At 42.6% G+C, this 21,595-nt stretch overlaps 1 protein-coding gene across 1 annotated transcript in view; it reads left to right on the top strand.

Annotated features, from left to right (window-relative positions):
• Positions 1 to 20,158, top strand: part of hacd4 (3-hydroxyacyl-CoA dehydratase 4) — a 23,096-nt gene extending 2,938 nt beyond the window's left edge. Inside the window, exons 2-7 of the mRNA XM_080741931.1 lie at positions 4,704 to 4,810; positions 6,084 to 6,211; positions 6,807 to 6,919; positions 10,726 to 10,832; positions 15,269 to 15,400; positions 19,169 to 20,158. Coding sequence (XP_080598057.1) covers positions 4,704 to 4,810; positions 6,084 to 6,211; positions 6,807 to 6,919; positions 10,726 to 10,832; positions 15,269 to 15,400; positions 19,169 to 19,251 — 670 coding nt within the window. The 3' untranslated portion in view covers positions 19,252 to 20,158. The remainder of the gene's footprint in view (positions 1 to 4,703; positions 4,811 to 6,083; positions 6,212 to 6,806; positions 6,920 to 10,725; positions 10,833 to 15,268; positions 15,401 to 19,168) is intronic.
• The last annotated feature ends 1,437 nt before the right edge of the window (positions 20,159 to 21,595 follow it).

The raw sequence follows: 21,595 nt of genomic DNA, 5'->3' as shown, positions 1-21,595 counted from the left end.
TGTGTGTGTGTGTGTGTGTGTGTGTGTGTGTGTGTGTGCGTGTGTGTGCCTGCACAACAGCGCCCCTCCTTTAACTTGTGTGGCCACTCAAGGTATTGTCAGGCTACAGACATAGCCAGAGACATAGCCAGAGACATAGCCACCCACGGATATACCTGTCTATTGGGAGCGCTTTCACCGCTCCAAAAAAAAAATACTGCAAAAACAACATGGGAGGGAGAGGAGAGGTTCCAGTGAAACTGTGATGAAACAACATTCATTCTCAAAACCCATTTTGCAGGAGGATCACAGAGACACAGACACAGATTTGATAATATTGTTTAACATTACATCTATACTATAATTTTGCGAATGTCTGTCTGTCTGAGTGAGTGAGTGAGTGTCTGTCTGTCTGTCACAGCGTTTCTCCTCGGTGGCTGGAGCAATTGATCTGAAATCGCATCACCATCAGCATATGAACACACCTGACATAACTGTGAAGCCCGTTTGTCACTTTCACAAATCGTATGCTGTATATTAGCATTTTTATGGTGTATCTATATCTATTTAGCCTACAGTACCTTTTGTGACCACACATGTTAAGGGAGGGGCGCTGTTGTTCAGGCCATGCACAATCACACAGGCGGGCGGGCGGGGGGGGGGGGGGGGGGGGGGGGTTCTGGCCCTGTTACAGATGTTGTCCAAAAATCATGCAGATCGGTACACAGTATCTCTGTAGCCGTTAAATGGAACGGGTATTTCTTACATTGATGCTCCTACATATTAGCATGCAAGAATGTCTGAGTGAGTGAGTGTCTGTCTGTCTGTCTGAAACAGCGTTTCTCCTCAGTGGCTGGAGCAATTGATCTGAAATCGCATCACAATTAGCATATGAACACACCTGGGTTCGGCCCAGTGTAAACGGGCCTTAACATAACTGTGAAGCCCGTTTGTCACTTTCACAAATCATATGCTGTATATTAGCATTTTTATGGTGTATCTACTATCTATTCTGCATCTAGCATGAGGCGCATCTATTCTGCATCTAGCATGAGGCAACATGTTTAACCAGCTCTCTCTGTGTGTGTGTGTGTGTGTGTGTGCAGGCAGGCGGGTGTGTGTGCAGGCGGGCTGGGGGGGGGGGGGGGGGGGGGGGGCATTAAACGAAACGGGTATTTCTTACATTGATGCTCCTACATATTAACATGCAAGCACCAGTTAAAGTTACTTTCCATCCCTCATATACTGTATGCACAGTGCACATCCCATAACCCACACACTGCACATCATTTTGGAGCTCATATCTTTGAACGGGTAAGGGCTAGTTATTTTTAATTAAGGACACTTTTATTGTTACACAAGATCTGTGTTCATATGGGTCATATGAACACATGGGATCATATGAGTTCTGTCATTTGGTTCAGAATTCCTTAACTGTCAATGAATGCATGTATACATAAACATCTGTCTGTCTGTCTGTCTGTCTGTCTGTCTGTCTGTCTGTCTGTCTGTCTGTCTGTCTGTCTGTCTGTCTGTCTGTCTGTCTGTCTGTCTGTCTGTCTGTCTGTCACTCCTGTTTGTCTGTCACTCCTGTTTGTCTATCTGCCAAGTTGGACAAAATGTGTCCATATTTTCCCAAATATGGAGATGTCTGACATCATAGATGTTTGATCATGTCAGCTATAGACCACAGTCTGACACAATACACTGGCTTCCCAGATATGGGCTTAATATTGATGACATCAGGGATCTCCATATATGGGCATAACAGGGACAAGGACGGAGTTCATTTGTTTGTGTGTGACTGGCGTTGCTGTTGGTTGTTTAGGTTGGTCCTACTGCTACAACACCAATGTTTTGTTCGATCACAGGCTCAGCATCAGGACTGTGTTCACATACAACACTCCTGTACAACATGTTGTTTGTCTACAGCAGGCGTTCTCACAGTGGGTGCTGTCTGTGGCACCCTAGGGTGCAGCGATGCAAGCAGGGGTGTCTCAGAATAGGCCTACTTGATTTGGAATTTATCAATATCACTTCAGAATAACCACTTCTAGACTGAGTAAAAAGGACTTCAAGTTTCACTTTCCTTATTCTACACTAAAAATAAAATAGCAGATCTACAAGTTTGCTTGTAGATCTGCTATTTTTGGTGAATGTTCCCCCCGGAATAAGGATGATGGGGTTAAAGTGGTTAAATGTCAACTTGTCAAGTAGTAACATAATAAAGTAATTTCATGGAATGAAATAATGGAATCGGATATCTTGTCAAGTTTTTCTCGTGACACAAACTGTATCTTAGGGGGAAATATTTACATAGGGTATTTACATAGCGTAATATGTCCTTAATGTAAGGAGCTATAAAGTAACAAAGTAATTCAGGGGTGAGGGGCATGGTGGCGCTGTCGCCTCCCCTCACAGCTAGAAGGTCCTGGGTTTGATTCCCGCTGGGAACGCTGTGGTGCTGGGGGCGTGTTCTCTCCTCTACATCATCAGTGCCCATACCCTAGGTGGGGATGGCTTGGGCACCTGCCCCTGCCCTATTGCCACAAAGTGCGCTTTTGCCCAAAAATGGCCTGCCCAACATCCCTGGCCCTTATCAAGGTGAACATTTGACAAATAATTATTATTTATATAGCCTAATTATAAATTGAAATGAACTCCCTGCCATCAGTCAGTTAATTATTTTCATTTTCACATGGTAATGATGACAAGTATTGCGTATTTTACTGTCCTCAGATGAGACAAGTTTTTGTGGGACATCTTGCTCCATTAGACACCTGATGCACTACATTTCTGGTTTGAAATGGCACAGCATACCCCCACAAAAAGACCACCTCAAAAATATCTGCACGCGCATATATGTGCCCTTTTCTGTGGTTTGAGGACCTGCCCCTTCAGTGCTCTCTGCATGGCCCTTTTCCCCCTTGCATGTTAGGTCTGTCCCCTCTGTTGAGTCTTTTAAAACCATGCTCAAAACCCTCTTATATTCACAAGCCTTTGAATCCCCTTGATGAACTTGCACTTGATTAGAAGGCTTTACCTTGCTACTTTTAATGTTTCTGTTTTTTCTACTGTTGGGTTCTATATGTCTGGATGTTGTTTTTTATTAATGACTGTTTTGTAATGTATTTCTGACCTGTGAAGCACTTTGGTACAATGCCAGTTGTTTTTAAATGAGCTATACAAATACATTTGATTTGATAATGTTACGTTGTGTTAATTGTTTAGGGCAGTGGTTCTCAATCTTTTCCGGACGTGACCCCCAAAATAATCATATTTGAACTGGGGACCCCCACCCTGCACAAGCACTTGAAATTTTAGGAGTTGGCATTACATTTAGTTTGACTCGATCTATTCCATTGTGAAAACAGCCAACCTACATGCTCACAACGCCTCGCGACACGAGGCGTTGTGAGCATGTAGATCTGCTATTTTTACAATTTCTGCCTCTAATATTTGACAATTCCACCAATGTTTGATCAGAGGTACTAAAAGGTCTTTAAAGTCCTTAAATTGTCACTTTAGACAATTGCAGATACCATGTATACGCTTATACTCAGTATGTTGGTCTGTTTACTGTTGAGTGAGAAAACAATGTTAACATTTTAGCTAAACATCTGGGGACCCCCCAAAATAATATGGGGACCTCCCTGGGGGTCCCGACACACAGGTTGAGAACCACTGGTTTGGGGAACAGCAGTTACAGCACTTGTGTGTGGGGTATCCTTTCACACTTAGGGCTTTAATCCATGCATTCTGCACCGTGTGTGTCTACAGGCTGAGCATCAGGTTCATATATTTAACCCATTCATACTGCACCATGTGTGTGTCTACAGGCTGAGCATCAGGTTCATATATTTAACCCATTCATACTGCACCATGTGTGTGTCTACAGGCTGAGCATCAGGTTCATATATTTAACCCATTCATACTGCACCATGTGTGTGTCTACAGGCTGAGCATCAGGTCCATATATTTAACCCATTCATACTGCACCATGTGTGTGTCTACAGGCTGAGCATCAGGTTCATATATTTAACCCATTCATACTGCACCATGTGTGTGTCTACAGGCTGAGCATCAGGTTCATATATTTAACCCATTCATACTGCACCATGTGTGTGTCTACAGGCTGAGCATCAGGTCCATATATTTAACCCATTCATACTGCACCATGTGTGTGTCTACAGGCTGAGCATCAGGTTCATATATTTAACCCATTCATACTGCACCATGTGTGTGTCTACAGGCTGAGCATCAGGTCCATATATTTAACCCATTCATACTGCACCATGTGTGTGTCTACAGGCTGAGCATCAGGTCCATATATTTAACCCATTCATACTCCACCATGTGTGTGTCTACAGGCTGAGCATCAGGTCCATATATTTAACCCATTCATACTGCACCATGTGTGTGTCTACAGGCTGAGCATCAGGTCCATATATTTAACCCATTCATACTGCACCATGTGTGTGTCTACAGGCTGAGCATCAGGTTCATATATTTAACCCATTCATACTGCACCATGTGTGTGTCTACAGGCTGAGCATCAGGTCCATATATTTAACCCATTCATACTGCACCATGTGTGTGTCTACAGGCTGAGCATCAGGTTCATATATTTAACCCATTCATACTGCACCATGTGTGTGTCTACAGGCTGAGCATCAGGTCCATATATTTAACCCATTCATACTGCACCATGTGTGTGTCTACAGGCTGAGCATCAGGTCCATATACGTGTTCACATACAACCTGTTCCAGTTCTGTGGACACACATGGCTGCTGGCCAACATGACCGCCAGGTTCCTCTCCTTCGGTCGAGGTGAGTGGGACGTTATCCTTGTTGTTATTATACCGGCATGATTGAATTAGAAAGGTGCAGTGAATTATTTTATTTTTGTTATAATCAAGCACTACATTTTGATAGTAATCTTTGCTATAGAGTGTTCGTTCAGTAACTATCCTTCCCCTGCCATGTATCGACTGAGGCGGTTGAGTTGGATGCATTTTATTTCATGACAGAAATAGTGTATTTTACAAAGTGGGTGGGATGATGGCTCACTGCAAACACTCACCAGTGGGTCTCAACTTGGGGTCCAATGGGGTTCTAAATATGCCCCCTTTACAGGTGTGTAACACTGATAGTGTACAAATAGACCTGTACGGTTCGTTTGGTTCCAATACTGTGCTGCACTAAATGGAACCTTAATTTCTTGTCACATGTATATACACATAGGTGAAATTGGTCCTCTGCATTTACCCATCCTATAATGGCACTCTGGGAGCCATTAGCAGTTAGGGGTTCTTACCCAGGGACACACATCCACACATTGCTGGCCTGGCCTTGAATCGTACCTGTGACACTGACAACCAGGGGCTCTGGCTCCCCATGTAGGCTCACAGATAACCACTGAGCTATGGCCGCCCCCCCAACTGGTTGCGGCCTGACAAGGTTGGGAATCACTGTTGTAGTTTTGTAGTGATCCCGGTTCATGTTATTGTTGTTGTTTTTTTCCGTCTCCAGATGCGTTTGTAGACACCTTTTTACTCTGTAGGACCAGCATCATCACCTTGTAGCAGGGGTGGGCGATATAGTGATTGTCTCCACGATATGCCTTTTCAGAGATATCGTATATATCGTGATACAATGAGTGAGCCTTATAGAAAATCCTGTTGAAGAGAATTCATTTTAAACCTGCATTTTGGTCTAAATCTGTAGTCCTCAAACTTTAAAATGTCAAGGTCTCCCCTTAACTCTGACTATATACAAATGAAACCAAATGCACCCGTAAGGGTCCATTTCAGACTTCAGAGTTACATACTTGTAAGGATGAATTTAGACCTCCCATAAGGAACCCATAGAGAGTCCCTGGACCCCACTTTGAGAACCGCTTTTTCTTTTAGTTTTGTAGGTGGTTGTACTGTTAAGTAATTTGAAAAAGTAACCATAAAAAAACAACATGAAAAATAATTATGATATGATCGTGAATCGTGATACAGCTTGGGAAAATACAGCTTGATATTGTATTTTTCCATATCGCCCACTCCTACCTTGTAGTGTTTAGTGTTTAGTTCATATTGTTGTTGTTTTGCAGGTGCGCTGGCAGACACCTTCTACTCTGTAGGAGTGGTGATGACTCTGTGCCAGCTGCTGTCTGTTCTGGAGCTGTTCCACATCGCTGATGAGATCGAACAGAGCAGGCTGCTACCTCGCCTGGTCCAAGTATGTACAGTATACAGTATACCCTCTCCTTACGGTCTCTAAAGCCTGGTCCAAGTGTGTACAGTATACCCTCTCCTTACAGACAGTCTCTAAAGCCTGGTCCAAGTGTGTATACCCACCCTTAGAATAGTGGTTCTCAAATTGGGGATCCCCAAAATAATTTTTGGCAGTCCCCAGATGATTAGCTTAACTTGCAACATTCACTCACTCAACAGGTAATCAAACCAACATATGCCGGTATAAGTGTATACAGGGTATCTGCACATTTCTAAAGTGACTACTTAAGGACTTTTAGGACCTTTTTATTGGCCAAGTTTTATTAGTCCATAGAAAATAGCCGATTTACAAGCTATTTTCACAACGTTTGTCTGTGGAACCGAGTCAAACAAAACTTAATGCCTCCAGTTCCAAGTCCATGGCACCCCTGAATTAAATTAATGTAATACTTTATTACACTTTACATTTATGTCATATTCCGGTACAGAGATATGTAAATCTTTCCCTCTGAAGATTCAGTTCCATTAGAAAGCGGATATTTTATAATGCCTCTGATGCCAGCCGGGTCTGAATGTGGTTTGTCTCTTCATATCTCCAGGTTGTGGAGAGGAATCTGCTACTGTTCCTGGTGATCATCAGCCTGGAAGACCTGCAGAGCAGTCCAGTTGTCTGTGTCCAGTTCATACTCTGGAACATCCTGGATCTGTTGAGGTGAGTCTGAACTGTTAACATCCTGGATCTGTTGAGGTGGGTCTGAACTGTTTAACATCCTGGATCTGTTGAGGTGGGTCTGAACTGTTTAACATCTGGATCTGTGGGTATGAAGTATGAACTGTACCAGAGCGATAAATCATAGTGATTTTGATAATTACAATGAATAAACATAAAAAATAACTAGTTCATGTGAACAATATTGATGTAGCTATGATATCCGAACGGGTACATAATATTATATTTGATATGCGCAGAAGTGCTTGCAATTAAAATACATTTAATGTGGAGGGGGAGGTGAGGCGGGCACGCAGATCACATACAGACAGATCAAAGATCAAATAGGGAGCTGCCGTTTGAATCCCCCGGCAAGTGTATCCATGCCCTAGTCCTTAGAATGGGCATTGCTCTGCCTGTGTAAGGTGTATGAAATAACTGTTAAAAGTTCTAGATCTGTTGAGGTGTGATAAAAACACTCAGGATAATCGTATCGTGGAGATTTCATTTATTGTGAAATTGTCCTCCGTCATGCACTGGGATCAATTCACCTTTTATTTGCAGAGCTGCATATCCGGTAACCCCTATATCCGGTAGAACGTACTTATAATATACATACTTTTTTTCACTCTCTACCAAATCTCTTTGCCAAAAATAGCCGATCTACAAGCTCACAGCCGGAGTTAGCAAAGGCTATCCGTCCATCCGTAGTGCTCAGGACATAAAACAAAAAACAAAACAAGACAGGGGGAAACAAAACAGGAAAACAAGAACAAGGTGCTTGGTACGACAAAGTGCCCAGTAGTGCAAGAGTCATGGAAGTTAAAAACAACACTGAAAAGACTAACCTGAAAGATTAATTCACAAAAAAATCTGCCCTTTACATACTTATAAGTGATTACATGTTTGTGAGTGTTTTAGCCACTGCTTCAACTGCCCTTTGAAAGCACCACATGTGGGGAATCTGGGGATCTCTCTACTTGTGTCATTGAGGTGGTTCCAGTATTGGCATCCTTTAATGGAGAGAACGTTTTGACCGAATCCTGGTTCTGTTGAGGTGTTTGTGAACTCTTTACTGCAGGGGTCTTCAACAGGGGGTCCGGGCCCCTAGGGAGTCCTCAGAGATGGGGAGGACGCCACATTTTTATATGATAGGGACTTCTATTTTTTAATTTGTACATTAACCACTTGAACCCTCGCATCCCTATTCTGGGGGGAACATTTGTCAAAAATAGCCAATCTAATTACAAGCTCACGCGTTTTGTGCTTGTAGATCGGCTATTTCAGCGAAGAGATTTGGTGCACAGGGGAAAAAAAGAGTAGACCAAGTGTTTGCCTGAAAACACACATTTAAAGGACAACTTTAGTTTTTTACAACAAGGGTTCATATTTTAGATTGTAATTAAAGAATATAAAAGATGAGTGTTAAATTGATTTACTTCTTGCTAATGTTTTAGAGATTATTATTTCAGTGGTTGGGGCATGCATACAAGTGGCTAAATATGTCATTTTACACAGAATAAACCCATTCCCAAGATACAATGCAACCTTTCATGGTTGGATGTGACTTATGGGGCTAGAAGTGTTACTGTAAATAGCAATAAAGAAACTGCTGGCTTATTGGGTCTAAAAATATATTTAGCCACTTGTACACATGCCCCCATGCGTACGCATGCCCCCATGCGTACGCATGCCCCACATTTTAGCACGGTAAACGTGATAAAACGATAGAACGAAGAAAATGAAAACATTTTAACACTCACTTTTTCTTTTCTCTAATTACAATCTAAAACATGAACCCTTGTGGTAAAAAAACAAAGTTGTCCTTTAATATGAATCCAATATGAGGTGAGGGTCCCTGCTACATCTCTCTCTCTCTCTCAGCTTGGGGGTCCTTGGTCTGAAAAACATTGAAGACTCCTGGAAATCCCCTGGAAATCCTGTCCATTGGTCAACCCTTAGTGGTGGAGACCAGGCCTGGAGTTTTGTCATTTTAGGGGCAAGGCCACTTGGACTTTGGTGTTGTCCATTGTTTGAGGGCACAAAGGCCAAATTTGCCAGGGCAGGAAGGCCATCAAATAAATCGCGATTTTGGTCCATTGAAAGAATTCATTGAATTTAAGGGTTAAGGATGATTTAAAATGTTATATGTAGATTATCTGCTGTGAAATAAATAAATTGGTATTTACAATCTGATCCATGCTCAGCCATGCACCAATCAAAGATACTGGATTGGTTTAAAAATGGGGACTCAACAAAAGACACTGGTATCTATCTACATGACAAGAATGAGACACTGGTGTCTACATGTTGGCAAGACAGAGACAGAGGAGAAAGTGGTACAGTCAGCTGTATGAATAAAATATAATAACCTTGAAGATTGAAACATTGCTCATGCTTCAAGTGCTGTGCGATGCGAGAGTGTGGTCTAGCCCAGGGGTTTTCAAAGTGGGTGACGGGGCACCCTGGGGTGCCGCGACGGCAGTCCAGGGGTGCCGCGAGATCATTTGATAATATTTGGAATTTATTTTGACACAATATTTTGTATCATTTTAAACTTGAAAGTTATTTTCAGTCAGTTCTAACCAAAATGGCTATTATCTCAACGTTTTCCTCGCAACATAATCAATAAAATATCGTCACTGTCGGGCAGAAACCCTGTGTCTCCAAGTTTCAAATGTGTACGTCTTTTGGTAAAGCAAAGCCCTGCTTCATCATACAAGACTGTCGCACAAAACTAGTGAAAACAGCAGATCTACAAGCACACAACGCCTCGATGCGAGGCGTTGTGTGTACATTTAGTACATGTGTGTACATTTAGTACATTTTATAGATGATAAATACAAAACGAATGGTTTTGGACATGCAAGGTTTCCACCTGACAATGATATGCTATAAATAAAAGGTGCTGGGAGTGGAAATTATAATGGAGGGGTGCCTCGGATTAAAAAAATATTTCTGGGGTGCCCTGAGACAAGAAAGTTTGGGAACCCCTGGTCTAGACAACAGCAACTGGGGACTCCTGGATCGCTGCCTTCCACACTCTCCTATCTAACATCAGGGTCTAGAGCTCTACAGTGTTGTTAGCTAAGCTGTCACGCCGCAGTGCATCTACGTAGGTGGTGCAGCTTCTTGGCTTTCCTGGCTGTGCCCTGGGTTGCCTCCCCTAGAGTCAGTTTGCTTGCCTCCAGTACCATAATATAGTCTAGGGCTGGGCAATATTGAATATCGATATCAAATATCACAATATGTTTTACTTTAAAAAGGACATTGACTTGTCTAAAGGCGTCTGCCTTTGGTTATGTGGTCACTCACCTTTTGGTCCTTTGTCAAAGGTTTAATGTAAGGATGTTTATTTCAAGGACAACATAGTTTTTCTACAACAAGGGTTCAGATTTTAGATTGTAATTAAAGAAAAGAAAAGATGAGTGTTTAAATGTTTTCATTTACTGCTTTCTATCATTTTAGTGACTTTAACAAAGTGGGGTTCAGTGGGTGGAAGCATGCGTACAAGTGGCTAAATATGTATTTTTTAGACGCAATAAGATGCACTGCAATCTTTCATGGGCAGATATGACTTATGGGGGCTGTTAGTGTTACTGTAAATAGTAATAAAGAAAGTGATGGCTTATTGTGTCTAAAAAACACATTTACCCGAAAATCACTAAAACGATAGAAAACTAAAATCTAATCTAAAATATGAACCCTTGTTGTAAAATACCAAACTTGTCCTGTAAAAGGAGGGCAGTGTGTTATTATAGTTAATATCTATTTTCAAAGTATTTTAAACTTCTTGCCCCTGTGTCCAGGTACCCTCACCAACTGCTCTGTGTGATGGGAATGCCATCCTTTGACCTGCTGTGGGCTCGCTACACGCTGTGGATCCCTCTGTATGCCGTCTCAGTCATCACAGAAGGTGAGGTGATCCCTCTGTATGCTGCCTCAGTCATCACAGAAGGTGAGGTGATCTCTCTGTACCCTGTCAGTCATCACAGAAGCTGAGTGGTCCCTCTGTACCCTGTCAGTCATCACAGAAGGTGAGGTGATCTCTCTGTACCCTGTCAGTCATCACAGAAGGTGAGGTGATCTCTCTGTACCCTGTCAGTCATCACAGAAGGTGAGTGGTCCCTCTGTACCCTGTCAGTCATCACAGAAGGTGAGGTGATCTCTCTGTACCCTGTCAGTCCTCACAGAAGGTGAGGTGGTCCCTCTGTACCCTGTCAGTCCTCACAGAAGGTGAGGTGATCCCTCTGTACCCTGTCAGTCATCACAGAAGGTGAGGTGATCCCTCTGTATGCCCTGTCAGTCATCACCGAAGGTGAGGTGATCCCTCTGTATGATCTGTCAGTCATCACAGAAGGTGAGGTGATCCCTCTGTATGCTGTCAGTCATCACAGAAGGTGAGGTGATCCCTCTGTATGCTGTCAGTCATCACCGAAGGTGAGGTGATCCCTCTGTATGATCTGTCAGTCATCACAGAAGGTGAGGTGATCCCTCTGTATGCTGTCAGTCATCACCGAAGGTGAGGTGATCTCTCTGTATGATCTGTCAGTCATCACAGAAGGTGAGGTGATCCCTCTGTCTGTATGCCCTTTCGGTCATCACAGAAGGTGATGCAAACACAACACGATTAACTGCATTCACGTTTTCACGCTTTCGTTAGTTCATTTTACATGAGAGGCATTTAGCCAACACCCAGAGCAACTTAGAGGTTCAAGTGACTATTGTGCTTTCTCAGCTGCAAACGTTACAATTAGTGATTCTTAAACATATTCATGTCAAGGACATAAATGTATATGTATCTGGCCACAGACACCACATTACAGGATAGGAATAGCGATAGTAAATCTTCACATGAACGTGAGGTGTATGTTTAAGAACAGAAGCTATTTTCTCTAGGCTGTTCAGGGAGGCGTGAAGGTACAGTACTTTTAAAAGAGAGGAGCCAGTCAGACCAGGAGGAAGGATTTACAGTAGGGAAACACAGAGCGTATCTATTGTATCATAAACCACATACTGTATTAATTATTATTATTTTACCCCACAATTACCTTTTCTTGTCAATTACTTCAGTATTTGTGAAGCCTTGAATTAGTTTTCCTCCATTCCTCCACAGTGGATGAATAAATCCAAAAGATAAGAGAATGCTTGATGAATTACATAAAATAGGGGTCCAGGATTTAACAACAGTAAAACAATAACAAAATGTAATACTACTAAACGCAAAAACACACACATTTTCATTCTAACTTAACTGTTTAACAGGATCTATGCTAAATAGGATCATATATGAGGAGCACCAGCCAAGCGTGCATGAGACCGGTTATGAAAGATTTGTGTTTTGGAAGTACTGATGATATGACACTTGTATTATATACTGTGAGGGCTGTGTTGGAGTTAACTGATGAACACATGGTGGTATAGTTTAGATGTTGTTAATCCCAGAGCCCTGTTTTCTTCAAATTAATCAAGTATTCTCTTGATATTCCATAGAGGAATGTGACCAAAACAAAACAAGTCTTCTTGAATAGAAGGCTTTACAAGGTTAATAACTGTTAGGAAAAAATATCCCTTATCCCAAGGATTCTCAATCTTTTCAGACCCCTCCAAAATCCCTGACCAACCCTGACAAGAACTTGGAATTGTAACATTTAGTTTGACTCGGTTCCACAGATTAATATAGTGAAAATAGCCGGTGCAAAGCGTTTGTTATATTGGGCTATCAAAAGGTTTTCCTCTTTCTTGCGTGATATTTGACAATTTGGCTGATTTGGTATAAAAAAAGGCCCTTTATACACTTATACTGTATGTTGGTTTGTTTACTGTTGAGTGAGAAAACAATGTTGCACAGCACATTATGATAATCATTTGGGGAACCCCCTCCCAAATACTTCGGGAGTTCCCAGTTTGGAAAGGAACAGCATGGTACAGCATGTTTTCCTACCACATAACGCCTGTCTGACAGTCAATCATGACTCGGTATGAATGTGATAGTGGTGGTGTTTGTACAAGAATGTGGCCATACAGGAAATGACTCGGCACAACAGACAGTATATTATATATTGCTGACACGTCAGGAAGCACTGAGAGGAAGCTGATATTGACCTGTGGAAACGGAAACGTGTGCTCGTTTTATGACAAACGCTGCGTTACGTTTAAAACTACAAAATCATATATCATTTATAATAGGTCACATGAGTTGACGGCCTCATACATTTGAACATGGTGCATAAGCTATACTACAGTAGGCCTGTCACAATTGTTACATTATCGTATAATCTCAATTATTTGAGATGATCAGTTATTTTGCATAATCGTTTCCACATTGAAAGATTTTCAGACATTTTCAAATATGTCACTTTGTGACTGGTTGTAAGCATGTAGATCAGCTATTTCTGCCATTTTGTACCTTTTTTTCCCCTCCTATTTTTTGTATCAGATTATATCTTTGATTACGAGGCCTAAAAGGCGAATATAATAATATTCAAATTTTCAGTGGCAAAAACACAATTGTTAATCACAATTATTTGTATGACAATTAATCGTCAACTTGTTCAAATGTGTACTCGTGACAGCCCTGGGTTCATAAAGCTTGAACTTTAACCACTCTGTATGAAAATGACCAACATAAGCGATCAAAGTAGTTGATGACTTCCAGTGGCGAAACTAGCCCCTGGTGTGCCCCGATGCGAGATTTTCACCAAGTGCCCCTCAACAACAACAACAACAACAACAAAACATTTTGTGAACCACTTCTTTTTAAAAGATGTTCGCAATGCAGTATACATGTTGTCTCATTATAACTGCTGTGTTTAGAATAAAAGTAGAAGAAGCGCTGTGTGGGCCCGTGAGTAATGCAATAAACTGTAGACAGGTGCTCTTTGGAGAGGGTATCATTATAGATATTGGGACAAAAAAGCTCTTGGCAGCAAGATTAAAAGAAACGACCAACGCGTTTCGGCTTCGTATGGCCTTCATCAGCTAAATAAAATTGGTTTCTACTTTGAACTGAACAGAGCTGCCTTGGATCCTTTCTAAGTTCCGCACCTCATCTTTTGCACATGTTTTGGTTACAATGGAATGGAACTAGATTTTTTTGTCCTAATAACTGCTGTGTTGTTGTTGTCTCTGAAGTGTCATCCAGGCATCACAGTGTAGTAGTGTACCAGCCTCTGCCATACCTTCATACTGTATGTCACATTATAACTGCTGTGTTGTTGTCTCTGCTGTGGGTCCAGGCATCACGGTGTACCAGGCTCTGCCATACCTTCATACTGTATGTCACATTATAAGTATAACTGCTGTGTTGTTGCTTTCTCTGTTGTGGGTCCAGGCTAGAGTTCTCAACGGGCCTGAAAATTAAGGCCCGGCCCTAACTGGGCCCTACCCAGCCCTACTAGTCAGCATACATTTTAGGCCCTACCCGGCCTGAAAACGTCGGGTCGGGTATGGTCGGGTCTATCATATAATAATAGTAATAAAATAATAAAAACAAGTATTTAATTTTTTCATTGAGCCCGAGCCCTACCCGGCCCGACTAATTAGCATACATTTTAGGCCCTACCCTACCCTAAATGTCGGTCGGGTTCGGGTATGGTCGGGTTCGGGCAGAATTTGAGAACTCTAGTCCAGGCATCACAGTGTACCAGGCTCATACCTTCATACTGTATGTCACATTATAACTGCTGTGTTAATGGTGTTGTCTCTGCTGTGTGGTCCAGGCATCACAGTGTACCAGCCTCTGCCCTACCTTCATATGTCACATAATAACTGCTGTGTTGGTGTTGTCTCTGATGTGTGGTCCAGGCATCACAGTGTACCAGGCTCTGCCATACCTTCATACTGTATGTCACATTATAACTGCTGTGTTGGTGTTGTCTCTGATGTGTGGTCCAGGCATCACAGTGTACCAGGCTCTGCCATACCTTCATACTGTATGTCACATTATAACTGCTGTGTTGGTGTTGTCTCTGATGTGTGGTCCAGGCATCACAGTGTACCAGGCTCTGCCCTACCTTCATACTGTATGTCTCATAATAACTGCTGTGTTAATGGTGTTGTCTCTGCTGTGTGGTCCAGGCATCACAGTGTACCAGGCTCTGCCATACCTTCATACTGTATGTCACATAATAACTGCTGTGTTAATGGTGTTGTCTCTGCTGTGTGGTCCAGGCATCACAGTGTACCAGGCTCTGCCATACCTTCATACTGTATGTCACATAATAACTGCTGTGTTAATGGTGTTGTCTCTGCTGTGTGTCCAGGCATCACAGTGTACCAGGCTCTGCCCTACCTTCATATGTCTCATAATAACTGCTGTGTTAATGTTGTTTTCTCTGATGTGTGGTCCAGTCATCACAGTGTACCAGGCTCTGCCCTACCTGGAGCCCAGCAGCACCAACCACACCCAGATGAACCTCCCTGTCTCCCCTCACCTCCCTCTGCACCTGCTGCTGAAGATATACCTGCCCATCCTCGCTGTTGGTGAGACCACATGCACGCACGCACGCACGCACACACGCACACACACAGGGCTGTCACGATTATGACATTTTACATGGCGATTAATTTTCACTCAAATAATTTCGATGACAATTACATTTCTGTTTGGCTTTTAGGCTTTGATGTTGCACAATGCACATGAGAGACATGGCACATAACCTACAAAGAAATGACTGACATGTTTGACAACTTTACACTTAAAAAAGAACATTTATAGTGGAAATAGACAATCTGCAAGCTCACAATGTGTGTAGATCTGCTATTTTTGAAAATGTTTGAAATATGAATATATTTTTCAAAATGAAAACGATTATGACAATTATAATTGTGCTTCTGTCAAATAATTGCGATTAGATGATTATGTAATAATTTTGACAGGCCTACACACACACACACACACACACACTCATTGTCTCCACCAGCCGAAGGCAGGGGGAGAGTATGTTTTCGCCCCTGTCCGTCCGTCCGTCCGTCCGTCCGTCCGTCCGTGCGTCCGTCCGTGCGCCTCGTCCTCCGAGTTTGTTACCAGCTAATCTCCGGCGCCGTTGGCCCGGTCGCTGCCAAAATGAGCACACACACTCCCTGGATGCCAATTCAGAACCTCTGCCCGACATTTTTCAAATGGCCCTGTTCTAGCGCCACCATGAGGCAGATGTTTGCAAAACCCATTTCTGTAAACTACTCCTACAAATTTTGTCCAAAAATCACGCGAATCGGTAGACAGCATCTATACAGTCATGTGATCGACACAGATCTGTCTGATTGTCCATATGTCATCCTGATTGGCTGATATTGGCTTTCAAAGTTTGTAAGATTGGTCGATTTTGGACAAAATGCCTCAAATCACAAATGCAGAGTGCAATTAACATGAAATCGCGCACACACGTTCCCACTAGGCCGAGGAAGAAATGCCACTTCAAATTTTTGAAATCAGCCTCATGGTGGCGCTATAACAGGCCGATTCGTGGTTTTACCTATAACTCTACCGATCAGTTTCAAACTTTGTAAGCGCACTCCCTGGATGCCAATTCAGAACCTCTGCCCCACATTTTTCACATGGGCCTGTTCTAGCGCCATCAGGAGGCCAATTTGTGCAAAACTACCTTTTGGCCAGATTTTGTCCAAAAATCACGCAAATCGGTAGACAGTATCTCTACAGTCATGTGATCGACACAGATCTGTCTGATTGTCCATATTCCATCCTGATTGGCTGAGATTGGCTTTCAAAGTTTGTAAGATTGGTCCGTTTTGGACAAAATGCCTCAAATCACAAACGCAGAGTGCAATTAACATGAAATTGCGCACACACTTTCCCACTAGGCCGAGGAAGAAATGCCACTTCATATTTTTGAAATCAGCCTCATGGTGGCACTATAACAGGCCAATTCGTGGTTTTACCTATAACTCCACCGATCAGTTTCAAACTTTGTAAGCACACTCCCTATAGGCCAAGGAAAAACCCTTTCCTTGTATTTTTCACATCAGCCTTTTATAGCGCCACCAGGAGTTCCGACTTATCTAAGACACATTTTTTGGATATTACTCCTTCAGATTTTACCCAAAATTAACACAAATCAGTACACAGTATCTCTACAGTCATATGATCAAGACGGATCTGTCCTGTATTAAATATTCCATCCTGATTGGCTAAGATTGACCTCCAAACTTTGCAGGATTGATCCGTTTCAAACAAAATGCCTCAAATCAAAAACAGTGTGCAATTGTAATGAAATTGTGCACGCACATTCGCAAAAGTCCAATGAAGAAATTACACAACAAAATGTTCAAATCAGCCTCATGGTGGCGCCATGAAAGGTCTAAGATTGGTGAAGAACACATGCCACCCTTTTTACATTGGCCTATTATAGCACCACCAGGACGCGTGGCTGGTGGAGACCTGTGCTCGGAAGAGCACTTCTTCTAGTTTACTTGTGTTTTGTTGTAAAAATGTGTTCAAGCTCTTGTGTAGGGTTATTTGACAATACATTTGAATTTATGATAGAAACTAAGAGGCATACAGAGTTATTGGATCAGCAGCAAACTGACTGCTATACACAGAGCCTATTACTTCTCCATCAGGGCAGAAGGACAGAACGGGCATAAACTATTACCTCTCCATCAGGGCAGAAGGACAGAATGGACATAAACTATTACCTCTCCGCCAGGGCATAGGGACAGAACGGGCATAAACTTGCAAAGATTGTATCTTTAACTGGAGGGAGATGTTTGGCTGACTTGTCTTGGCTTGTGTCACAATGTGGCAGCTATAGATAATTAAGGAGTGCATAGGTGCTTGTGTTGTGTCTAGGGCTGTCTTCGACACAGGATTTATGAAGTCGATTCGAGTCGCGGGGGTTAATCCGACGCGTCGACGAATCGTTTTATAGTCTACTTTGTGTAAAAAAAAAAAAAAAAAAAAGTGTTGCTTTAAACCACGTCAACATAATAGAATAATACATTAAGAGATGAATTGAATACACAGTGTTTTCGGTGATATCGGTGCGCGAGCACAAATGTTATCTGCATAGCAGTGTACAACCATAGAGTTATAACACACCGTTAAAACAAATAAAACATCTCCGCTGTTTCAACTCTGCCCCGTCTCTCGGCAGCGTGCAGTAGAGATGAGACATTCGCGAACGATTCCGCTCTCTTGAACGGCTCTTTTAAATGAACGATGGGATCCAGTCCGCAGTCGCGGGACACAGAGCACTGACAGAGTAATGAGTCAGTGTCGAGAACGGATTAATTTCAGAAAAGGATCATAAACAGGTGGAGGCACAGCTCCCAGCTAGAGCCAGTAGTGTGGACATGTCATGGACGCAAACACAGCGAAACACAATCATTCATCATGGATTACAACACTGGAACAATTCAGAAGCACTTTAATTAGAAAATGTAACTTGTAGCCTACACTTGTGTATGTTAATTTGACTTTAGAAGATTGTTTACTACTTCGTGGACGCGCGTTTGTGCTGTGGCAGGTTATTTAATATGGGATTTTGACAGCGTGCTTCCTCCTCTTAACGGAACACTGTCCCGGCTCTGAATGTTTTAACGAAGCGGCGGTCTGAACCGTTCTGGCCGTTCCGTCTCACTTTCAACCCGACGCTGGTGCGAGACAATAAATAACTGTTCGCCAATTGCTACTTCTCATTGGAAGTACATGACACCACACCAGTCCAGCAGTGCACCGCAGTACTGGCAGTAGTAGGCTAACTGGTGATATAAAAAAATATATATTTTCGCTTCGACTCAAACAATTGGCGTCGATTCCCGGGGTTTAAAACGACGCGTCGATTCGTCGATTTTTAGAAGACACCCCTAGTTGTGTCACGGTGTGGCACATAGAAAGGTAGACGCCTCCTCCGGCTCTGGGGCGTTGGCAAAAGAGGACTGTCATTCCTGAATTCTGAAGCACACTTCCGCCTGCGTCACAGAAGGGGATGTTCGGTTGGCCAATCAAAGGCAGGGCTCCCTTTTTACCCAGAGGCACTTGCTTTGGCAATGTAAACGTTTGTTTCCTCATGCCAATAACGCTTCTTTGAATTGAACTGAAGGCCCGGAGAAGACACACTGTGATTGGCCAGTTGGCACTTAGTTTGAACTTCTACCTATCCTTTTTTTACCTTTACTCCAATGAACTGCAGCGACGAATGAGGTATCTAGTTTTTTATATCTATGGTGTGGCAGCTAGTTAAGGAGTGCATACAGAGATGTGTGACTAACGTGTCCTGGTTGTCTTCTCAGGTGCTTGTGTGACGGTGTGGCAGCTGTTGCAGGAACGCAGGCAGCAGTTGGACAAGTGGAACAAGAAGCAGAAAAGGAAGTGACATGGTGGATATCAACTCAACAACAACAGCCCACTGGAATCTTATCTTTATCTCATCCAAAGCCCTCAACACCGAAGACGCGATGAGAGCTTTTTCCTTTTCAAGCTAGATGGCTTGAGTCGTCACTCTCTGCAGTCTCGCCCATGCATGGGAATCACGTGACTGAAAAAAAATTGTCTTGTTTATAAAATACATTCCATTTATTCCTATCATAGCCTCGATCGGCACCGGTGGAAACTGGGGTGAAGTCAACTGCCTGTAACTTTGCAATGGATTATTATCGCAAACGGACAATTTATTTTCCCCCGACTCTGAGACCCACCTGTGTCCTTTGAGACCATCCGTGAGCGGGTCGTGGCAACGCATTATTATATTCTATGATTTTTTGTAGAAGAACACACTGAATGCTGTCAGTGACGGGTAGACAGTGTTTTAACTCAGGCAGTTAAAGCAGCAAGGCAGAGATCTTTTCACGGCCCGTCCCGCATCGCAGAGGGTTCGATTTTCACCCGCGGTGGGATGGAGCATTGTGGCAGGTTAGATTTTCACCTGTGTTAGTTTTACTGAGGATAGGGTTAAGATTTGGTTTAGGTGCTACCTCCCGGCGCTCAATATCGTCGGCAGGTTAACATTTCACCTGCGTCCCTTGAGGGGCCGTGGCCCCCCTCCATGGGGACGCGGGACGGGGCCACGAAAAGAACTGCTCAGTTAAAGGGTTAAGATGAACTCAACAGGTGCAGCTTGGTGACTGTCAACAGTATTAAACAACCCAAAAGGTCATTTCACCCCCCACGATTACTTGTTTATCTCAAACACTTCCCCAATGAAAGCGTGAACTCATGGACAATGTGTTTGTTTTGCGTCACATTCCTTGCGTGGAAAGACGAGGAGCATGCGTGAGGTTTAATTTCACTCGCTCGCCCGGGTCCGCTCCTCGCTTGACTGTTTATCCTGGATGTGTTTTTAACCCATTCAGAACAGGTACACAGTATTGTGTGTATTATTATTTTATGCTTTAACTATTGAAAAATAGCAGCGAGCTTGTAGATCTGCTATTTTTGAAAAAAATAGCGAAACATTCGAATTTTGACACGATTCTATAAGTGTCTTTTGAATCTGCTATGTCAGTGGTTCTCAAACTTTTTCATGTGAAGGACCACCAAAATTATATGTATTTGGCCACGGACCTCCATCTCAAAATATTTAGTTCAGGGACCACCCCCCCAGAAGCAAAATTTTACAGAAGTTACAAATGTTCACTTTAACAATACATACAGTACAGTATATTCAAAGATTGGCTCACATTTTCATGACTTTTCAAAAATAGCAGATCTCATTCTAGGTGTAATAGAGAAATGATAGCAATGAGAGAAAATGTGTTCTGTTAGTAATGAGTCTACTTTTTTCTTTCTCTAATGCACTTTAAACGTGTCTTGTTATTACTGTGATTGCTATAGGCCAGGGGTTTTCAAACTCTTTTTGACTCGGGGCACCCCTGTAAATAACTTTATCATCCACGGCACCCCTGAATTACACTGTTAATTTTTATAATCTTACATCATCACGGAGAAATATCCGTTTCCATCAGAACTGACTGAAAGTAATGTTATACTTGACGTTTCACCACTTGAACCCAGCATGCTTATTCTGGGGGGAAGGTTGACCAAAAATAGCCGATCTACAAGCTCACAACGCGTCACAACGTGACGCGTTGTGAGCTTGTAGATCTGCTATTTTTGGTGAAGAGAGTTGGCCGGAGATGGAAATTGAACTCATCGAGTACAGTGCAAATCGGGTCTGTTTTACTAGGCATAGTGAAGTGATATTGATGAATTCCAAATCTCATCAAATAACCTCGCGGCACCCCTGGACTGGCATCACGGCACCCCAGGGTGCCCCGTCACCCACTTTGAAAACCCCTGCTATAGGCAACACTATTGTATACGGTCCGAGATCTTTTTGCCAGCAAAGTGAACCTGTGTTGTGTAAACGTTTTGAGTGATGTTATCTGGGTTGGAAGGCTGGCTATCATGGATAATATATTCGCTTGACATCACAACATCACAACATATAATTGGTTGTTAAAGGACGATTTCACCACTTTTCAACCTGTCTTCATATAATTGGTCCTCACTAATGTTCATGATAAAATAGCACAATCTTTTTCTACTTGGTCTGTGTCTAAGAGGAGGGTTGTGGGCAGGTCAGAAACCCATCATCTTGTGACATCTTTGGTGAGGAATCCAAGCTAATAGAAAATGCTGGCTTTCTATTCCTGAAAAGTTGCTTTGTTAAAGTGGAAGCCATTGTTCTCGCGATGAATACAAAATCGAAATATTCTTCA

Source organism: Nannobrachium achirus (genome assembly GCF_963921795.1).
Source record: "Nannobrachium achirus genome assembly, chromosome: 14".
NCBI lineage: Eukaryota > Metazoa > Chordata > Actinopteri > Myctophiformes > Myctophidae > Nannobrachium > Nannobrachium achirus.
The sequence above is the reverse complement of the archived record's forward strand: the minus strand, read 5'-3'. Positions and strand labels throughout refer to the sequence as shown.